This window comes from Salmo salar, chromosome ssa14 (genome assembly GCF_905237065.1).
Source record: "Salmo salar chromosome ssa14, Ssal_v3.1, whole genome shotgun sequence".
NCBI lineage: Eukaryota > Metazoa > Chordata > Actinopteri > Salmoniformes > Salmonidae > Salmo > Salmo salar.
In genome coordinates this window covers 73,232,660-73,255,143 of record NC_059455.1, presented here as the reverse complement: position 1 = coordinate 73,255,143, position 22,484 = coordinate 73,232,660, and the positions used below count along the sequence as shown (strand labels likewise).

General features: G+C 45.7%; 1 protein-coding gene across 10 annotated transcripts in view; it reads left to right on the top strand.

Moving 5' to 3' along the window:
• The window catches only part of LOC106570261 (receptor-type tyrosine-protein phosphatase U), a 324,730-nt gene that overhangs the window by 236,545 nt on the left and 65,701 nt on the right, over window positions 1-22,484 (top strand). For 6 of the 10 annotated variants that reach the window (XM_014142384.2, XM_014142380.2, XM_014142383.2 and 3 more), the window contains exons 11-17: window positions 2,267-2,468; window positions 5,215-5,317; window positions 5,925-6,216; window positions 11,549-11,585; window positions 15,023-15,161; window positions 17,521-17,550; window positions 18,182-18,342. In XM_014142384.2, coding sequence (XP_013997859.1) covers window positions 2,267-2,468; window positions 5,215-5,317; window positions 5,925-6,216; window positions 11,549-11,585; window positions 15,023-15,161; window positions 17,521-17,550; window positions 18,182-18,342 — 964 coding nt within the window. The remainder of the gene's footprint in view (window positions 1-2,266; window positions 2,469-5,214; window positions 5,318-5,924; window positions 6,217-11,548; window positions 11,586-15,022; window positions 15,162-17,520; window positions 17,551-18,181; window positions 18,343-22,484) is intronic. The other 4 variants (XM_014142385.2, XM_014142378.2, XM_014142386.2 and 1 more) reach the window with 2 other exon arrangements.

Genomic DNA, 22,484 nt, shown 5'->3' with positions numbered 1-22,484 from the left:
AGGTTAATCGTCACCGTGGGTACAACATCACCGATACACTTGCTAATAAACTCGCTCACCGAATCAACGTATAAATCAATGTTGTTGTCTGAGGCTATCCAGAACATATCCCATCCATGTGATCGAAGCAATCTTGAAGCGTGGAATCAGATTGGTAGGACCAGCGTTGAACAGACCTGAGCACGGGCGTTTCCTGTTTTAGTTTCTGTCGATCGGCTGGGAGCAACAAAATGGAGTCGTGGTCAGATTTGCCGTGGTAGCTCCACGCAAAGATGTTTCAAAAGCTTACTTTATGTTGACTTTTTCACTGCATCAGGATAGCATAGGGTTCCTGGGTCTTGTTCAAAGAAAATGCATTCCCTTCTCCCACACAGTGAGCTTGCGAATGATCCCATACCTATTTTTTCACTAATTTTAACATTTAGCAGACGCTCTTATCCAGAGCGACTGTAAGTCGCTCTGTGAATGCATACATTTCATTTCATCATTTTTTTTCCCTTTTTTTTTTCCTGTGCTGGCTCCCCGTGAGAATCAAACCCACAACCCTGGCGTTGCAAACACCATGCTCTACCAACTGAGCTACAGGGAAGGCATTTTAGCCTCACAATATACAGTATGATCATTTCCAAACACAGTGTGTGGTAGCTTTTCAACTTTTCTAAAGTACCTGACAATAGCAACTCCTGGGTGTCCGATTTGTTCACTCTTTTTCACTGCATCAGGATAGCATAGGGTTCCTGGGTCTTGTTCGAAGAAAATACGTTCCCTTCTCCCACACAGTGAGCTTGCGAATGATCCCATACCTATTTTTGCACTAATGTTCTAGCCTCACAACCTGCGTCAGAGCAAGGCCGGGAGGCCTGAACTTTGGCACACAAATAAATATACAGTATGATCATTTCCAAACACAGTGTGTGGTATCTTTTCAACTTTTCTAAAGCACCTGACAATAGCAGCCCCTGGGTGTCCGATTTGCATTTCTTCTTTTTCCCCCGTTTTGTGAGAAATAATAACATTTACTGGGAATTAATGGCCAGTTAGTTGAGTGAGTCACTCTAGAATCAAGATAAATCTATTGCACGATGAGGCTAGTTAATGACCTGTGGCTTTTCCACCCCTTTAAATGTACAATCTGCAATAGTCACTGCTGTTCAATGACCATTTCAATTAATGAAGAGTTTGGCTATAAAACAAATTACAGACGGTGGCATTAAAGTATGAAATAACATCATGGTGGAGCATGTATGGCTGGATAAATCCCACTGGCTCAGTCCATCTCCTTCACTTTTGTGTGGTTGTACAGGTCTTCTCTATTGAGCCACAGTCAGTGCTTGACCCATGACCTGTGAGCTGCTGTGGATAAAGTACTGCATGAGACATGTAAATAGTGAGATATAGAGAGACTGATAGATAGAATGATGAAAGGAAGAAATTGTTGGAATAGATATTGAAGGTTGAGAAAGCAAAAGGAAGATGCAGTAGGAATAGGGAGAAGATGATGAGAAGTGGGAAGATGAATTTAGGCAGTGTGTGAAAGAAGGGAGGTATGGAGGAGTGAGAATAGACGGTTGAATCAGGAGAGAGGAGAATGAGAAACAAGGACGTGTCAGAGCTGCCTGGTGAGTGGCTAGAGAAGAGAAGATAGAGAAGAGAGGGAAGAGAGAGAGAAGAGAGAGGGGGGAGGAGAGTGAGGGAAAGAAGAGAAGAGAGGAACGTTAGAAGAGAGAGGCACTGAGAACGGGATCTCTGAGAAAAGAAAGGAGAGTGAAGCAGAAGAGAACAGCAGCAGAAATAATTGGGGGGTGTTGGTTGTCTGTGTGGTGACAGAGGAGACGTTCTGAGTGCTTCCTTCAGTAACACATGATGATAACAGGAATGATCTCATTTTGGGCTCCATGGTGTCACTGTGGGTTGGGGTGCAATGTAGGCAGGCACAGTCAGAGACACAGTAACACCACCTCATTTGTAAAATATCTGCTTGCCTCCCAACATTGAAACAACCCACAGCAAAACATCTCTCTCTCCTCCGACAACAATAACACTAACAACAATAACAACACCTATCAAATGATCTCAGGTAGTGGAATCAAATCTCGTTTTGATTCATTTATGTTCACAGTTTGTCATCAGAGACTACTCATTGTGATTCTATGGTTTGTGTTTTGTTCCTTGTTTCTAAATCTGTTAGAACAACAATACTCTTACTACAACAACAACAACACAGCATAGTGACCCTATTTGTCTGTGTTTTGTTTCCGGTCCCCAGATCAGTTACCAGGGCATCGAGTCATCCGACCCAGGTATCAACGTACCAGGCCCTCGCCGTACCGTTTCCAAACTGAGGAACGAAACATACCACATGTTCTCTGGCCTACACCCTGGCACCACCTACCTGGTGTCTGTTAGAGCTCGCACCGCCAAGGGCTTCGGACAAACCGCCCTCACTGAGATCACCACCAACATCTCCGGTGAGGATCTATAGAATGAGCAGTGACCGACGCATCAGGGTTAGGGCTGGGGCTGAGAATGAGGCTAGGGGTAGACTAGAGGGGTTGCTGTGGGTTGTTTGACTTGATGACTTGTTCCTTGTTCTGTCCTGAGAGATGGGACTGACTCTGTGTAAGCAAAAATGTGATAGGTCCACACAAAGATGTTTCAAACGCTTACTTTATGTTTAGATTATTTTTCACTCTTTTTCACTGCATCAGGATAGCATAGGGTTCCTGGGTCTTGTTCGAAGAAAATACGTTCCCTTCTCCCACACAGTGAGCTTGCGAATGATCCCATACCTATTTTTGCACTAATGTTCTAGCCTCACAACCTGCGTCAGAGCAAGGCCGGGAGGCCTGAACTTTGGCACACAAATAAATATACAGTATGATCATTTCCAAACACAGTGTGTGGTATCTTTTCAACTTTTCTAAAGCACCTGACAATAGCAGCCCCTGGGTGTCCGATTTGCATTTCTTCTTTTTCCCCCGTTTTGTGAGAAATAATAACATTTACTGGGAATTAATGGCCAGTTAGTTGAGTGAGTCACTCTAGAATCAAGATAAATCTATTGCACGATGAGGCTAGTTAATGATCTGTGGCATTTCCACCCCTTTAAATGTACAATCTGCAATAGTCACTGCTGTTCAATGACCATTTCAATTAATGAAGAGTTTGGCTATAAAACAAATTACAGACGGTGGCATTAAAGTATGAAATAACATCATGGTGGAGCATGTATGGCTGGATAAATCCCACTGGCTCAGTCCATCTCCTTCACTTTTGTGTGGTTGTACAGGTCTTCTCTATTGAGCCACAGTCAGTGCTTGACCCATGACCTGTGAGCTGCTGTGGATAAAGTACTGCAACTGTCACCTCTGACCTGTCTCATCTCTCTCTCAGCCCCTCTCTCTCTCTAGCCTTTCCACTTAACTCTATTCATGTATTTCTCTAACATACCCTCTTAAACCCACCACAGTAAAGGAAAGTGAGCTCTCTTCATTAGCCTTCAACCTCGGTCATTCATACATTTACAAAGGCTTGGTTTTCTATCCAGCGGTTGAAGGTATTGAATCCAGCCATACTACACACGTTCTCCAGTTTCTCTGTACTGAGTTAGTACTAGCCATGAATGTGTATGTTACACTCTTACTCTGTCTAATATTTTTGGGTTTAACCTCAACTGAGTGTACAAAACATTAGGAACATCTTCCTAATATTGAGTTGCACCCCCTTTTGCCCTCAGAACAGTCTCAATTCATTCGGGGAATGGACTCTACAAGGTGCCGAAAGCGTTCCACAAGGGATGCTGGCCCATGTCGATTCCAATGCTTCCCACAGTTGTCTATATGTCCTTTGGGTGGTGGGCCATTTTTGGTACACACGGGAAACTGTTGAGCGTGAAACTCAGCAGCGTTGCAGTTCTTGACACACTCAAACCGGTGCGCCTGACACCTACTACCGTACCCCGTTCAAAGGCACTTACATTTTTTGTCTTGCCCATTCACCCTCTGAATAGCACACATACACAATCCATGTCTCAATTGTCTCAAGGCTTGAAAATCCTTCTTTAACCTGTCTCCTCCTCTTCATCAACACTGATTGAAGTGGATTTAACAAGTGACACCAATAGGGGATCGTAGCTTTCACCTGCATTCACTTGGGTTCCATGTAGAACCTTTTGTGGAAAGGGTTTTACATGGAACCCAAAAGGGTTCTACCTGGAACCAAAAAACGGTTCTCCTATGGGGACAGCCAAAGAACCCTTTTTCTTCTGACCCAAAATGGAAAAACAACACCAGGTAGACTCCGCGATATGAGTTAACAATTTCCACAACAACTAAGAGCGTTGAAGCGCGAGGCAAAACTTCTCCGCTGTTTTGGTGCCCTGGCTCCCACGCTGGGAACAGCGTGAAAGGAACCTGTGCACATGCGCAGATACTGTGTGTGACTGTGTGAGAGTGAAGTCTTGCATCCTTTAATTTCAGAGGCTGTTGGTTTAGCTGATTATTAATAATCTTTCTTTATTGTGAAAGCTCATGTTTTTTATTGGCTGGCTGCTCCTTTGCTAATTGTCTTTTAACGGTAAACAGAGACGGGAACACAATGTGTGTGTGTTCCCATAGATGGGAGCTTACCAAGGTATGTTCCAGTCTGCAGTCCTGTTCAAGGGGGCGTGGCTGTGAGATGTATTGTAATTACAGGGGATTCTTATCGTCCCTGTGAATAATTATGGGAATGTCCTGCAGCTGTCTATGTGAATGAGTTTTATCCCACTTCCTGTGTTATATATGATTGTTTTGTTACTTACTCCCTCATTTTCTATCTCTCTCTCTTTCTTTTAATCTAATTTTCTATCTCTCTCTCTTTGTCTCTTTCTCTCTCATGTTCTCTCTCTCTCTCATGTTCTCTCTCTTTCGGTCTCGTTCTCTCTCATGTTCTATCTCTCTCTCTGTCTCTTTCTCTCTCATGTTCTATCTCTCTCTGTCTCTTTCTCTCTCGTGTTCTATCTCTCTCTCTGTCTCTTTCTCTCTCATGTTCTATCTCTCTCTGTCTCTTTCTCTCTCATGTTCTATCATCAATCAATTAATCAATCTCTCTCTCTCTCTCTCTCTCTCTCTCTCTCTCTCTCTCACAACCACACTCTCCCTTCCCCCTCTCCACCTCCATCTGTATCTCCCCTTCCCCCTCCATCTTCCTATCCCCTCTCTCCTCATCTCTCAGCCCCAGTGTTTGACTATGAGGATGTCCCAGCCCCACTCAGTGAGTCAGAGAGCACCATCACGGTGCTGTTGAGACCAGCGCTTGGCAGAGGAGCACCAGTCAGGTACAGTCACATTACTAATCACAGTAATAGGCCTCACACAACTGTCACTCATGTCTACCACTAGATCAATATGTTCACTTGTATAACAAGAATGTTTTGAATAAATGTCATTGCTATTTGATTTGTGTTTCTTATTTTATTCCACCTTTTATTTAATCAGGAAGTGTCTTTGAGAACTTTTTTTACAAGGTTGACCTTAAAGGGACTATCCGTAGTTGAAACAACAATAAAGCATTCTCCCCACCACTGTTTCGTTATAAAGCTGAGAGATGGGCCTGGCACTCTCACATTCATAGACCGAGCTATGGATGCAAGGACTGACCATCCATGATATCAAAATTAAAGTCTTAACCATGTTTTGAGGCTATAGAGTGTTACTTTGTTTACACACTTTGGAGTAAAACAACCTTATATTTTGGGTTCTGATGGGGTACGACAGTTGAACTAAGCTCATGAGGCATTTTTAAGTTGGATTCTTTAAGAATCTATATAACTAATTTACATGTCCAGAAATGGATGTATCTACTGCAGATTTCCCCTTTAAGAGGGCCATTTGTTTCCAGCGTAGTTATCACCTATCAGTCTGTTGTCATCCTTCTCTCCGCAGTGCGTACCAGGTGGTGGTAGTAGAAGAGGACGGTTCCAGGCGGGTCAGGAGGAGCAGGAGGAGGAGGAGGGAGCTGGGTAGCGGGTCAGACTGTTTCCCTGTGCCAGCGTCACAGGTGGAGGCTCAGTCTAAGTCCCACTACTACACGGCTGAGCTTCCCCCCTCCAGTCTCCCTGAGGCCACTCCGTTCACTGTAGGGGACAACCACACCTATAACGGCTACTGGAACACTCCCCTGGACCCCTCCAAGAACTACCTAGTCTTCTTCCAGGCTATAAGCAACTTCAGAGGGGTAAGTTTATAGACCTGTCAATAAAGTCTGAGTCAAGTCTGGAGTCTTTGTCAAACATGCCATAGGAGTAAGCAAGACAGCACGGACAGATCAGGGGACCAGCCTAAACTTCAGTCCTTTGGGACAAATCAAGTGTTATTGAATTGAGAAGGTAAAACTGTGGCTGTAGGAGAGAAGTACTTCAGCTCTGAAACTCAGGCTGTTTTCTTTCTTTCTTTCTTTCTTTCTTTCTTTCTTTCTTTCTTTCTTTCTTTCTTTCTTTCTTTCTTTCTTTTTGTCTGTCTGTCCCTGTCCCTGTCCCCTCTGAGCCTGCGGCCTAGAGGAAACTGAAATGAGACTTATGGTAGATAAAAAGAGGAAGTAGTGGGCCAGGTGCTGTTTCAATCATAAAGCCCATATGGAGCTAAATTACTACAGTCTGGTCTGCCTGGCTTCAGCCTCTCAGAGAAAGTTGGATATCATGCATCATGTATACAGTATGACTATATGACTCTGGTAGCTGCATATTTATTAAAAAAGTGTTTAATAAAAGGTGTGCGCCAAGGCGGTTTGGAAACTGCGTCTTCAGTCGTTGTACTGCAATCGCCTGGGTCAAAATGCATCAGAGAGAGTCCCAGGGCAGAACTGGTCAACACGTGCTTCCTACGTGGTTGCTAGGATGCAAAAATCTCTACAGGTTAGAAGGTTCCATAGGTTGTAATGCTGGAATGACTAACTTCCCTTGGCTGTAAGGTCAAGGACTTACCCTCAGTGTGTGTGTCTTCTGAATCACACTCTGACTCAATCTCTTGTGTGTCTTAACTATCGATCATTAAAGCTAATACTGAACCCTTTGACATCAGTGGCCTGCAGTTCTAATGACTCCTCCGTCCTCCCTTAATACCCAATTAAATGTTTTTTTGGTGTGTCTCATTATGACTGTGGTGTTATTATAGTTGTACGTTTACCTACCTCTTAGAGCACTCTTAGCCACCGCTCTATTCCATCCTGACAAAACAGCTCATAAGATTGGAATATTCTAATTCATGTATATTATTGTTTCTCTGTCTGCCCTGCGAGCAATTTTATCTCAGTCTGTTTATAAAACTTCTCTATTTGAATCTCTGTGTGTGTGTGTGTGTGTGTGTGTGTGTGTATGTGTGTGTGTGTGTGTGTGTGTGTGTGTATTTGCTGGCTCTGCAAAAAGGGGGAAGCACATAATTTTTTCACAATTATTCAGGATAATTAGCTGTAGGTTTCCAGAACCATGGCTCTGAGAGCTGCTGCTGCCACTGAATGGAACTGTAATTGCTTTGACGGATGTCTTTACTGGAGCTTGAAAGACAGCAAGATTGGTGCAATCAGTTCTTTATAAAACACAGAAGTGCTCAGACACATACCCACACACACACACACACATCACACACACATCACAAAGCCACTCCTACAGACAGTGAGTCACGTGGCCGTGGCTTGCTATATAAAACAAGCAGACAGACATCGAGGCATTCAGTTACTGTTTGATTGAATGTTAGAATGGGCAAAGAGTGACCTAAGCGACTTTGAGCGTGGTATGATCACTGGTGCCCGGCCCGCCGGTTCCAGTATGTCAGAAACGGCTTGCCTCCTGGGCTTTTCACGCACGACAGTGTCTAGTGTTTACAGAGAATGGTGTGACAAACAAAAACATCCAGTCAGCGGCAGTCCTGTGGACGAAAATGTTGATGAGAGGTCGAAGGAGAATTTTTTATTTTTTTATTTCACCTATATTTAAGCAGGTAGGCTAGTTGAGAACAAGTTCTCATTTACAACTCTGACCTGGCCAAGATAAAGCAAAGCAGTGCGACACAAACAACAACACAGAGTTACACATGGAATAAACAAACATACAGTCAATAATACAATAGAAAAAGTCTATATACAGTGTGTGCAAATGAGGTAGGATAAGGGAGGTAAGGCAATAAATAGGCCGTAGTGGCGAAATAATTACAATATAGCAATTAAACACTGGAGTGATAGATGTGCAGAAGATGAGTGTGCAAGTAGAGATACTGGGATGCAAAGGAGCAAAATAAATAAAATAAATAACAGTATGGAGACGAGGTAGTTGGATATTTACAGGTGCAGTGATCTGTGAGCTGCTCTGACAGCTGGTGCTTAAAGTTTGTGAGGGAGATATGAGTCTCGAGCTTCAGTGGTTTTTGCAGTTCGTTCCAGTCATTGGCAGCAGAGAACTAGAAGGAAAGGCGGCCAAAGAAGGAATTGGCTTTGGGGGTGACCAGTGAAATATACCTGCTGGAGCGCGTGCTACGGGTGGGTGCTGCTATGGTGACCAGTGAGCGGGGCTTTACCTAGCAAAGACTTATAGGTGACCTGGAGCAAGTGGGTTTGGCGATGAACATGAAGCGAGGGCCAGCCAACGAGAGCACACAGGTCATTGTGGTGGGTAGTATATGGGGCTTTGGTGACAAAACGGATGGTACTGTGATAGACTGCATCCAATTTGCTGAGTAGAGTGTTGGAGGCTATTTTGTAAATGACATCACCGAAGTCTAGGATTGGTAGGATAGTCAGTTTTACGAGGGTATGTTTGGCAGCATGAGTGAAGGATGCTTTGTTGCGAAATAGGAAGCCGATTCTAGATTTAATTTTGGATTGGAGATGCTTAATGTGAGTCTGGAAGGAGAGCTTACAGTTTAACCAGGTATTTGTAGTTGTCCACATATTCTAAGTCAGAACCGTCCAGAGTAGTGATGCTGGACGGGCGGGCAAGTGCGGCAGCGATCGGTTGAAGAGCATGCATTTAGTTTTACTTGCATTTAAGAGCAGTTGGAGGCAACGGAAGGAGAGTTGTATGGCATTGAAGCTCGTCTGGAGGTTAGTTAACACAGTGTCCAAAGAAGGGCCAGAAGTATACAGAATGGTGTAGTCTGCGTAGAGGTGGATCAGAGAATCACCAGCAGCAAGAGCGACATCATTGATGTATACAGAGAAGAGTCAGCCTGAGAATTGAACCCTGTGGCACCCCATAGAGATTGCCAGAGGTCTGGACAACAGGCCCCCTGATTTGACACACTGAACTCTGTCTGAGAAGTAGTTGGTGAACCAGGCGAAGCAGTCATTTGAGAAACCAAGGCTGTTGAGTCTGCCGATAAGAATGTGGTGATTGACAGAGTCGAAAGCCTTGGCCAGGTCGATGAATACAGCTGCACAGTATTGTCTCTTATCGATGGCGGTTATGATATCGTTTAAGACCTTGAGTGTGGCTGAGGTGCACCCATGACCTGTACGGAAACCAGATTGCATAGCGGAGAAGGTACGGTGGGATTCGAAATGGTCGGTGATCTGTTTGTTAACTTGGCTTTCGAAGACCTTAGAAAGGCAGGGTAGGATAGATATAGGTCTGTAGCAGTTTGGGTCTAGAGTGTCTCCCCCTTTGAAGATGGCGATGACCGCGGCAGCTTTCCAATCTTTGAAGATCTCAGATGATACGAAAGAGAGGTTGAACAGGCTAATAATAGCGGTTGCAACAAGTTCAGATTGTCTAGCCTGGCTGATTTGTAGGGGTCCAGATTTTGCAGCTCTTTCACAACATCAGCTATCTGGATTTGGGTGAAGGAGAAATGGGGGAGGCTTGGGCAATTTGCTGTGGGGGGTGCAGGGCTGTTGATTGGGGTAGAGGTAGCCAGGTGTAAAGCATGGCCAGCTGTAGAAAAATGCTTATTGAAATTCTCAATTATCGTGGATTTATCGGTGTGTGCAAGAATGTGCAAGTTAACAGGCGGGCCACAAACAGGCAAATAACGGCGCAGTACAACAGTGGTGTGCAGAAAGGCATCTCTGAACGCACAACGCAGAGCACCAAACCAGGCTCCACTCCTATCAGCTAAAAACAAGAAGAAGCGGCTCCAGTTGGCACGCCATCACCAACACTGAACAATTGAGGAGCGGAAAAACATCCTGGTCCGACAAATCCCGGTTCCTGTTGCGTCATGCTGACGGCAGAGTCAGGATTTGGCGTAAGCAGCATGAGTCCATGGCCCCATCCTACCTCGTGTCAACGGTACAGGCTGGTGGCGGTGGTGTAATGGTGTGAGGATGTTTTCCTTTGCACATTGATATTATTTGAGCAACATTTCCATGCCCCAGAGAATTCAGTATATTATGGAGGCAAAGGGGGGTTCGACCCAGTACTAGAAGGGTGCACCGAATAAACTGGCCACAGAGTGTATATAATCTGTCAATGTCTTTTGCTGTGTCCGTCACACATATTTTGACAGAATTTCCAGACCAACCTTGCAAAACACTACGAAAACTACTTAATAGTTTTGATACAAATCTTTTGACCCTTTTCCCAATTCTCTATTGATGCAATATTAAAGATATTAAACAGCGTAGTCAGCTGCGGCTTCTTGAAATGCTTCTGTCCACTATAGGATCTGCTGGTTAATTTCCTGTCAATGTAGTTATCAACCGTAATCATCTTCTGCTACCAGCTACCTCACTCAACCTGTGATATTGGCTAGAAATATTGGCATCATATCTGAGGATCATTCTAGAAATAACATCAGAACATAGCAGGCAGGGAGGTGTCATCAGCAGTCAGTAGGATACTATGGCTAAGTCCAACATTCTAATTTGACCAGGGTCATAAGTAATGTACTATATAGGGAATAGGGTGCCATTTTGGATCCGCTTTGTTTTAATGCCAAAAGGTCCTGTCTCAGAGTCAGGTCAACCTTGACAGAGGACAAGATGACACATGATATATCAGCAGGTGGGGCTGTAATAACCTGTGAATTGTGGGTAAATACAACTTCTATCTCCCTGACTAAGAGGTGGGTGGATACAGATCCACCCAGAACAGGTTTTCAATTAAAAAAGGCAATTTCGCAGTCGCTGAGGTGAAAGGTTTCTGACTCCAATATCAGAGCTCCGATTAGATTAGCATAATTGCCCCCCTTGTATAAAACCTGATTTAGCATGTGCTAATCTTAATTTGACAATGTGTCTATGGTATCGCTGTGATGGGCTAGCTAGGTGGAGGGTTAGGAGGGGGGCGTGTGTGTAATGGGTTGTGTGGGCCAGGGGTCCGGATGTTGTTGATGAGAACAGAGGACAGGTCACTCACAATCACATTTAAAATTAGATGTCATCTGCTTTCTTCTCTGACTGAGTTTTTTAATTAGATAGTTTGCACTTTACCACACAGAGGTGGACTCGGTGACTAAGACACACACAGATACACACACACACTCTGACACCTGTTCTATGCTTATAAAATAGATGTTTGATGTGTTTTATTTTTGCTTGTGGTTATCCCATGCTAATGAACCTCCCATTCTTGTTACAGGAGACGAGAATGAACTGCATCCGGATTGCCCGTAAAGGTACGTTCAGATCGTTCCCTTCCATCTTCTTCTATCTTCATCATTGAGAGGCTTTGAGAAATAGACTACATAAGAATGCTTTCTGGCAAAGCAGTGTTTACATGTTCTATGCTTCATGATGTTTTACAGACACTCTGATGCGTTTTGAAAGATGAAGCTGAGAGAGAGAGAGAGAGAGAGAGAGAGAGAGAGAGAGAGGGGAGAGAGCGAGTGAGAGGGGGGGAGAGAGAGAGGGGAGGGAGAGAGAGAGAGGGGAGAGAGCGAGAGAGAGAGAGCGAGAGAGAGAGGAGAGAGAGAGAGAGAGGGGAAGAGAGAGAGAGGAGAGAGAGACCCTGTAGAAATTAGATTCCTTCTTCTCCCTTCTTTCTCTCTCCCTGCATTCTCTCTGTTATTTGAAGCGTCCTCACATCAAGAGCGCACTAGAGAAGGAAGCCCTGTAGAAATTGGATTCCTTCCTCTCCCTACTCTCTCTCTCTCCCTGCACTCTGTTATTTGAAGCATCCTGACATCAAAGGGTCTCTCGTCGCCATTGTCTGCTGGCACTACACACCACCAGGGCAGAGGAGCTGTGTGTGTGTACAGAGGAGGGTTCTCAGAAGCATATTTATAATACCCTTAATTTGGTACGTAACGGTGACGAGGTGGCATGGTGGAGGGAGGAAGGGAGAGAGGAGAGATTGGTGCTGTTCCAGTTTCTGTGGTGGGAAAGAGAGGTTCAGGAGGCAGGGTACACTGGCATTCTTTATTTTTCTCTCTCACGCGCTCACACACACACACACACACACACGCACGCACACACACACACACACACACACACACACACACACACACACACACACACACACACACACACACACTCGTTCTGTCTTTGCTTGTCTTATTGTCTGTCTGTCCTCCTCAAGCTTCTTCTCTCACTCTCTCATTATACAACCTTTCTTTATCTCTCTCTAACATGCCCACACACATGAACACATATAACATGTTCCTCTCACACATTTCTTTTCCGCTCTCTCTCTTTCACTCCTCCCTCTCTCCCTCTTTCACTCCCCCTCTCTCTCTCTCTCTCTCTCTCTCCCTCTTTCACTCCTTCTCTCTCTTCCTCTCTCCCTCTCTCTTTCACCCCCCCTCTCTCTCTCTCTCTCTCTCTCTCTCTCTCCCTCTCTCTTTCACTCCCCCTCTCTCCCTCTCTCTTTCACTCCTCCCTCTCTCTTTCACTCTCTCTCTGTGACTGCGTAATGAAAGGATAGGACTCATGTCAAGTGTGAAGCAGGGAGACCGACGGGGAAAAGAGACGGGCCGCTTAAGGCAAAAACGTCAAAATTATTGACATGTTGAGGAAGTGTAGACTGGCGACGGCGTCTCAAAATGGACAAACAGTACTATTGCTGCTTTTTTTTCTAGTTTTTGAAGCGAAGGCCATTTAAGGAAGCACACTCGTTCAGTTCAGCTAGCCAAGTTGGGCTAGGCGCCAGCCAAACTGAAGCATGCTGATGTCTTTAGATGACTAGTTTCACACCTCAGGTGTTCCGGGCTGACACCAGCACAATATCTGATTAATAACATACTAACACTGGCAGATCAAGATAAAATGTGTGTCCTGTCCGTCCCACCACCTTTCTTTCCTCCTCCCACCATCCTAATCTTTTTCTCACACATATTCTCTCATAGATTCTCTCTCCTCTTACTCTCTCTCTCTCTGTCTCTCTCCCTCCACCTTTCCTCCATGCAGAAAGTTTTAGTGGTGTAAACTTTTGCATGGCAACGTGCTTCCTACAGCAGGAGTCAATAAGAACACAGCGATTCACACACATATTAGTAAAGTGGACTTGGAGGCTGGAGAGAGAGCCAACTAGCCAGCAGAGCTACAATCATCTGCAATCCAGATTTCAGCAGGCCACACTCTTTTTTCCTGAACAGGCTTTTAAGGCTCAGGCAAAATTACCCACCATGCCGACAAAATATTATGCCTTAGTGGGAGGGAGAGAAGAAAACATGGAGGCTGTTCAAATTGGTTGTGCTGTAGCTAACTGCTAGAAAGGGATTGAGAGAGAGAGAACAAAACAGAGAGAGAGAGAGAGAGAGAGATGGCAAATGAGAGCGAGATGGCAAAAGAGAGAGAGAGAGAGGGCAAAAGAGAGATGTTTTAAATGGTGACGGAGAGAGGACCACATCCAGCTGAAAGGATAAAAGGATGGATGGTGAAAATAGGTAGATAATTGGTTTTAGCTTCATGCCTCCAGTGATAGATAGATTTCATTCACTCTCCTTTTTGTTTACCCATCAGAGAAGACTTTTAATTAAGCGTATGCTCGCAGGTGTACAGGATCATAATTCTCAACCAATTCTGTCTCTAGTCGTCAATAAACACTTCTGGAAAACGACACCACGGAAGCTCTAAATTCACCATGAGAGAGATGTCATGCTGTTATAGCTCTGATGGAAATGCAGAGACACAATGAACGCTGTGAGACTGTGACATATGTGCATAGAAAATGGTTGACTGAATGAACTTCCAGCTAGCTATTAGCTGAGGTAATTGGAGTGTTTTCTAAACACATGTAGGCCAAGTCTGTCCAGCTTTCCACTCTGGCTGCACCAACTGTTGCTGGTTAGTTAGCGGATTAAAATCTTCCTCCTTATCCAAGCCTGTTAGCTATTATGGAACATAGTCAATGACAAAGGCAGAGCTGCACTTCACTACCATGCATTATCTCTTCATCTCTCTCGCTCGCTCCTTCCCTCCCCCCTATCTCCATATCTCCCTCCCTCCCTCCCTCTCTCTCTGCCAGTGTATTCACCCAGTGTGAGAGGGATAATAACCTGATTTTACTCAGATTTTACTCGGCTAACTAGGTTTACTGTTTATCGGGGACTAGGGAGAGGAGGCTAACTAGGTTTTCTGTTTATCGGGGACTAGGGAGAGGAGGCTAACTAGGTTTGCTGTTTATCGGGGACTAGGGAGAGGAAGCTAACTAGGTTTACTGTTTATCGGGGACTAGGGAGAGGAAGCTAACTAGGTTTACTGTTTATTGGGGACTAGGGAGAGGAAGCTAACTAGGTTTACTGTTTATCGGGGACTAGGGAGAGGAGGCTAACTAGGTTTACTGTTTATCGGGGACTAGGGAGAGGAGGCTAACTAGGTTTGCTGTTTATCGGGGACTAGGGAGAGGAAGCTAACTAGGTTTACTGTTTATCGGGGACTAGGGGGAGGAAGCTAACTAGGTTTACTGTTTATCGGAGTCTGATTGCCCGAACCCTGAGTTCTTAAGAGCTAATGCCAAGGCCTTTGCTCAGCAGGCTAATACAGTCTTGTGATATACAGAAGACTATCACTCTAACTTGTCTCTCCTCTGTAGCTGCTTGTAAGGACCATAAAAGGGGTCTGTTCAGCTGGCTTTAGTTCAGCAGGCTAACACAGCGTTGCCTCTCCCCTGTAGGTGCCTGTAAGGACCATAAGAGGACCCTGGAGGTGTCCCAACATGCAGAGGACATGGGTCTGATCTTGGGGGCCTGTGCTGGGGGACTGGTGGTCCTTATTCTGCTGCTGGGGGCCATCGTCATCGTCGTCAAGAAGGGGTAAGTGGAGGGGTAGGGGTATGGGTGAGTGGAGGTTTGTGTGTGTGTGTGTGTGTGTGTGTGTGTGTGTGTGTGTGTGTGTGTGTGTGTGTGTGTGTGTGTGTGTGTGTGTGTGTGTGTGTGTGTGTGTGACAGGGATTCTGATCATGAGGTAGTCCAGAGAGCTGCCTTTGACTAAATGGATCCTATTAGGGAAGGAATTTCTCTATCACCTCTTGGCAGGCTTAGTCCAACTTCATTCAATTAGGAGTTAGGCAGGTAATGGGGAGTATATTACTTCCAAAACTGCACACATGGCACGCTATTATTCGTGAAACATGGTGCAGTTATAGTTGCCAAGCTTTCCGTATAAATATTTTTTTTATTGGCTGCAACACATCTAGCCCAGAAACTATACACTCCAGCATCATTGGCCAAGTTCCACCAGGAAATACTGTTTGGCAGTACTGTACTCTCCTCTCCTATTCCTCTTCTCTCACCCTTTCCTCTGCCGTTATATTAGCAGAATAACACTCAGTGTGTAGTATAGTATTTCATCAAGGGCCATGATATCCCATTGTCCTTTCAAGTCAAAGCAGATATAATAGCAGTATCTGGGTTGGTGTGCAGTCCACAGTGAACACAGTGGCTGTGGTTGAGCCATTAATTGGAGAGGAAGGTTGTTATTGCCTTTCGGATAGAATGACCGCATGATGAAGGGAGTGGAGCTGGGATACACGTCAGCGAAGCAGGGTTGGACGTCACAAGGAGAAGAGTCGTAGTGCCCGAAAGTGGTTGATTATGTAAACACAATGGCAACCAGCCAACCAACCACCAGTAGAACGTGGAACTAACTGTACCTTGGTTGACAGCTGTATGTGTACCGGTGCTCCCTGGCATATTAAGCAATCTATTTAGCTAGGAACCCAGTCAATGTCAAATTAAATCAAACTTTATTTGTCACATGAGCCGAATACAACAAGTGTAGACTTTACCGTGAAATGCTTACTTACAAGCCCTTAATCAACAATGTGAATAGTCAGTGGCCATTTGATTAATTGTTCAGCAGTATTATGGCTTGGGGTAGAAGCTGTTAAGGAGCCTTTTGGTCCTAGACTTGGCACTCCGGAACCGCTTGCTGTTCAGTAGTAGAGAAAACACTCTATGACTCTAGTGACTGGAGTCTCTGACATTTTTTGGGGCTTTCCTCTGACACCACCTAGTATATAGGTCCTGGATGGCAGGAAGCTTGGCTCTACCCTCTGTAGAGCCTTACGGTCAGATGCCGAGCAGTTGCCATACCAGGCTGTGATGCAACCGGTCAGAATGCTCTCGATGGTGCCGCTCTAGATCTTTTTGAAGATCTGGGGACCCATGCCAAATCTTTTCTGTCTCCTGAGGGGCAAAAGGTGTTGTCGTGCCCTCTTCACGACTGTCTTGGTGTGTTTGGACCATGATCGTTTGTTGGTGATGAGGACACCAAGGAACTTGAAACTCTCGACCCACTCCAATACAGCCTTGTCAATGTTAATGGGGGTGTGTTCGGCCCGCCTTTTCCTGTAGTCCACGACCAGCTCCTTTGTCTTGCTCACATTGAGGGAGAGGTTGTTGCACTGGCACCACACCACACAGTTGTACTACATGTTATCTGCTACTCCATGGTCGCTTGCCTTTCCGCCATTCATATACAGGTAACTGCCAACATAAAGGAAACACCAACATAAACATCTTAATAGACCGTTGGACCACCACGAGTCAGAACAGCTTCAATGCACCTTGGCATAAATTCTACAAGCAACTGGAACTATATTGGAGGGATGTGACACCATTCTTCCACGAGAAATTCCATAATTTGGTGTTTTGTTGATGGTTGTGGAAAACGCAGTCTCAGGCGCCACTCCAGAATCTGTCATTGTGTTCAATTGGTTTGAGATCTGTTGACTGAGATGGCCATGGCAAATGGTTTACATCATTTTCATGCTCATCAAACCATTCAGTGACCACTCGTGTTCTGTGGATGGGGGCATTGTCAACCTATAGCTGGGGAATTACCCATGTTAGCCAAGATAATGGCCCTGCCCAGTATTTTTAAACATGACCCCAAGCATTATGGGAAGTTAATTGTTTAATTTACACAGGAATCATAACTGTGTGGAAGCACCTGCTTTCAATATACTTTATATCCCTCATTCACTCAAGTGTTTCCATTATTTTGGCAATTACCTTTACATTTCAACATTTAATAATGGACATTTTTATTTTGCCTTGCTGGAGGCCACCTCACTAACCATGGCTCCTCCTTTCACCTCTCTTTGTTTTCTTTCTCTTCTCTCTCTCTCTCTCCTCATCTATCTTCTCCTCCTTTCTCCATGCTAATCAGAAGGGACTTCTATTCTTACTCTTACTACCCGTAAGTGACTCCTCCCTAGTCTCTCCCTCCACCCTTTCATTCTGGCGCAATCTTCACCTGCTTTCCCTCTGTAGTCCTGGAAGATGACACTCATAGGAGATAAGCATCTCCTCCACCTCATCCCCTATATACCTCTCATATCTCTCCTCTCTCTCACACACTCTCGCTCTCTCTGGGCCTCCTGCTATTATCACAAAACCTTCCCTTTATCTCCCTCTCCTCGACTCAATCTCTTATGTTTTCCCTTCTTTCCAATCTCATCTCCTTGACCTCAACCCCCCCTACTCGTTTCCCTCTCCTTGACCTCAACCTCCCCCCTACTCGTTTCCCTCTCCTTGACCTCAACTCCCCCTCTACTCGTTTCCCTCTCCTTGACCTCAACTCCCCCTCTACTCGTTTCCCTCTCCTTGACCTCAACCCCCCCTACTCGTTTCCCTCTCCTTGACCTCAACTCCCGCTCTACTCGTTTCCCTCTCCTTGACCTCAACTCCCCCTCCACTCGTTTCCCTCTCCTTGACCTCAACTCCCCCTCCACTCGTTTCCCCATCTCCTTGCTGTCTCCTTATTTCGATCTCTCTCTTATTCTTCCCTCCTTTTTATATTCCCTCCTCCTCTCTTCTCCTCTCCCCAGCAGGAAGAAGGTAGCGCTGAACAAGGCAGCCATGTCGTACCGTCAGGAGAAGACCAGGAAGCTAGGTTCTCTGGACTGCAGCATGACAGAGCAGAGCACCTTGCAGCAGGACGAGCGCACAGCTAACTCCTTCATGGACGCCCATGCCTGCAACACACGGAGTAAGAACCAAGAACACCCTGAGCCCAACTAATAGTACATTAGTCTATAGGCTAACCCTGTGCCTCCTACAGAGAGAGAGAGAAAGAGAGTACAACTAGTACTCTGTAGGCTAAGTCTGTGCCTCCTACAACGATTACAATATATATATATATATATATATACTGCTCAAAAAAATAAAGGGAACACTTAAACAACACAATGTAACTCCAAGTCAATCACACTTCTGTGAAATCAAACTGTCCACTTAGGAAGCAACACTGATTGACAATACATTTCACATGCTGTTGTGCAAATGGAATAGACAACAGGTGGAAATTATAGGCAATTAGCAAGACACCCCCAATAAAGGAGTGGTTCTGCAGGTGGTGACCACAGACCACTTCTCAGTTCCTATGCTTCCTGGCTGATGTTTTGGTCACTTTTGAATGCAGGCGGTGCTTTCACTCTAGTGGTAGCATGAGACGGAGTCTACAACCCACACAAGTGGCTCAGGTAGTGCAGCTCATCCAGGATGGCACATCAATGCGAGCTGTGGCAAGAAGGTTTGCTGTGTCTGTCAGCGTAGTGTCCAGAGCATTGAGGCGCTACCAGGAGACAGGCCAGTACATCAGAAGACGTGGAGGAGGCCGTAGGAGGGCAACAACCCAGCAGCAGGACCACTACCTCCGGCTTTGTGCAAGGAGGAGCAGGAGGAGCACTGCCAGAGCCCTGCAAAATGACCTCCAGCAGGCCACAAATGTGCATGTGTCTGCTCAAACGGTCAGAAACAGACTCCTTGAGGGTGGTATGAGGGCCCGACGTCCACAGGTGGGGGTTGTGCTTACAGCCCAACACCGTGCAGGACGTTTGGCATTTGCCGAGAACACCAAGATTGGCAAATTCGCCACTGGCGCCCTGTGCTCTTCACAGATGAAAGCAGGTTCACACTGAGCACATGTGACAGACGTGACAGAGTCTGGAGACGCCGTGGAGAACGTTCTGCTGCCTGCAACATCCTCCAGCATGACCGGTTTGGCAGTGGGTCAGTCATGGTGTGGGGTGGCATTTCTTTGGGGGGCCACACAGCCCTCCATGTGCTCGCCAGAGGTAGCCTGACTGCCATTAGGTACCGAGATGAGATCCTCAGACCCCTTGTGAGACCATATCCTGGTGCGGTTGGCCCTGGGTTCCTCCTAATGCAAGACAATGCTAGACCTCATGTGGCTGGAGTGTGTCAGCAGTTCCTGCAAGAGGAAGGCATTGATGCTATGGACTGGCCCGCCTGTTCCCCAGACCTGAATCCAATTCAGCACATCTGGGACATCATGTCTCGCTCCATCCACCAACGCCACGTTGCACCACAGACTGTCCAGGAGTTGGCGGATGCTTTAGTCCAGGTCTGGGAGGAGATCCCTCAGGAGACCATCCGCCACCTCATCAGGAGCATGCCCAGGCGTTGTAGGGAGGTCATACAGGCACGTGGAGGAAACCCAGCCTAAAACCCCAAACAGCAAGCAATGCAGGTGTAGAAGCACGGTGGCTAGGAAAAACTCCCTAGAAAGGCCAAAACCTAGGAAGAAACCTAGAGAGGAACCAGGCTATGAGGGGTGGCCAGTCCTCTTCTGGCTGTGCCGGGTGGAGATTATAACAGCACATGGCCTAGATGTTCAAATAATAATAATCATAGTAGTAGTTGTCGAGGGTGCAACAAGTTAGTAACACAAGAGTAAGTGTCAGTTGGCTTTTTCATAGCTGATCTTTGAGAGTATCTCTACCGCTCCTGCTGTCTCTAGAGAGTTGAAAACAGCAGGTCTGGGACAGGTAGCACGTCCGGTGAACAGGTCAGGGTTCCATAGCTGCAGGCAGAACAGTTGGAACTGGAGCAGCAGCACGGCCAGGTGAACTGGGGACAGCAAGGAGTCATCAAGCCAGGTAGTCCTGAGGCATGGTCCTAGGGCTCAGGTCCTCCGAGAGAGAGAAAGAAAGAAAGAAAGAAAGAAAGAAAGAAAGAAAGAAAGAAAGAAAGAAAGAAAGAAAGAAAGAGAGAATTAGAGAGAGCATATTTAAATTCACACAGGACACCGGAAAAGACAAGAGAAATACTCCAGACTGACCCTAGCCCCCCGACACATAAACTACTGCAGCATAAATACTGGAGGCTGAGACAGGAGGGGTCAGGAGACACTGTGGCCCCATCCGATGAAACCCCCGGACAGGGCCAAACAGGTAGGATATAACCCCACCCACTTTGCCAAAGCACAGCCTCCACACCACTGGAGGGATATCTCCAACCACCAACATACCATCCCGGGACAAGGCTGAGTATAGCCCACAAAGATCTCCGACACGGCACAGCCCAAGGGGGGGCGCCAACCCAGACAGGAAGACCACGTCAGTGACTCAACCCACTCAAGTGACGCACCCCTCCCAGGGACGGCATGGAAGAACACCAGTAAGCCAGTGACTCAGCCCCCGTAATAGGGGTAGAGGCAGAGAATCCCAGTGGAAAGAGGGGAAACCGGCCAGGCAGAGACAGCAAGGGCGGTTCGTTGCTCCAGCCTTTCCGTTCACCTTTACACCCCTGGGCCAGACTACACTTAATCATAGGTCCTACTGAAGAGATGTGTCTTCAGTAAAGACTTAAAGGTTGAGACTGAGTGCGTCTCTCACATGGGTAGGCAGACTATTCCATAAAAATGGAGCTCTATAGGAGAAAGCCCTGCCTCCAGCTGTTTGCTTAGAAATTTTAGGAACAATTAGGAGGCCCGCGTCTTGTGACCGTAGCGTACGTGTAGGTATGTACGGCAGGACCAAATCGGAAAGATAGGTAGGAGAAAGCCCATGTAATGCTTTGTAGGTTAGCAGTAAAACCTTGAAATTAGCCCTTGCCTTAACAGGAAGCCAGTGTAGGGAGGCTAGCACTGGAGTAATATGATCACATTTTTTGGTTCTAGTCAGGATTCTAGCAGCCGTATTTAGCACTAACTGAAGTTTATTTAGTGCTTTATCCAGGTAGCTGGAAAGTAGAGCATTGCAGTAGTCCAACCTAGACGTAACAAAGGCATGGATTAATTTTTCTGCGTCATTTTTGGACAGAAAGTTTCAGATCTTTGCAATGTTACGTAGATGGAAAAAAAGCTGTCCTTGAAACAGTCTTGATATGTTCTTCAAACGAGAGATCAGGGTCCAGAGTAACGCCGAGATCCTTCACAGTTTTATTTGAGACGATTGTACAACCATCCAGATGAATTGTCAGATTCAACAGAAGATCTCTTTGTTTCTTGGGACCTAGAACAAGCATCTCTGTTTTGTCCGAGTTTAAAAGTAGAAAGTTTGCAGCCATCCACTTCCTTATGTCTGAGACACAGGCTTCTAGCGAGGGCAATTTTGGGGCTTCACCATGTTTCATTGAAATGTACAGCTGTGTGTCATCCGCATAGCAATGAAATTTAACATTATGTTTTCGAATGACATCCCCAAGAGGTAAAATATATAGTGAAAACAATAGTGGTCCTAAAACGTAACCTTGAGGAACACCGAAATTTACAGTTGATTTGTCAGAGGACAAACCATTCACAGAGACAAACTGATATCTTTCCGACAGATAAGACCTAAACCAGGCCAGAACTTGTCCATGTAGACCAATTTGGGTTTCCAATCTCTCCAAAAGAATGTGGTGATCGATGGTATCAAAAGCAGCACTAAGATCTAGGAGCACGAGGACAGACGCAGAGCCTCGGTCTGACGTCATTAAAAGGTAATTTACCACCTTCACAAGTGCAGTCTCAGTGCTATGATGGGGTCTAAAACCAGACTTTAGCGTTTCGTATACATTGTTTGTCTTCAGGAAGGCAGTGAGTTGCTGCACAACAGCTTTTTCAAATTTTTTTGAGAGGAATGGAAGATTAGATATAGGCCAATAGTTTTTTTATAATTTCTGGGTCAAGATTTGGCTTTTTCAAGAGAGGCTTTATTACTGCCACTTTTAGTGAGTTTGGTACACATCCGGTGGATAAAGAGCCGTTGTCACGTCCTGGCCAGTCTAAGGGTTAATTGGTATTGTAGTTTGGTCAGGACGTGGCAGAGGGTATTTGTTTTATGTGGTTAGGGGTGGTGTGTTTGTTGTAGGGCAGTTGATTTAGGTATTCCGGGGTTTTTGGGC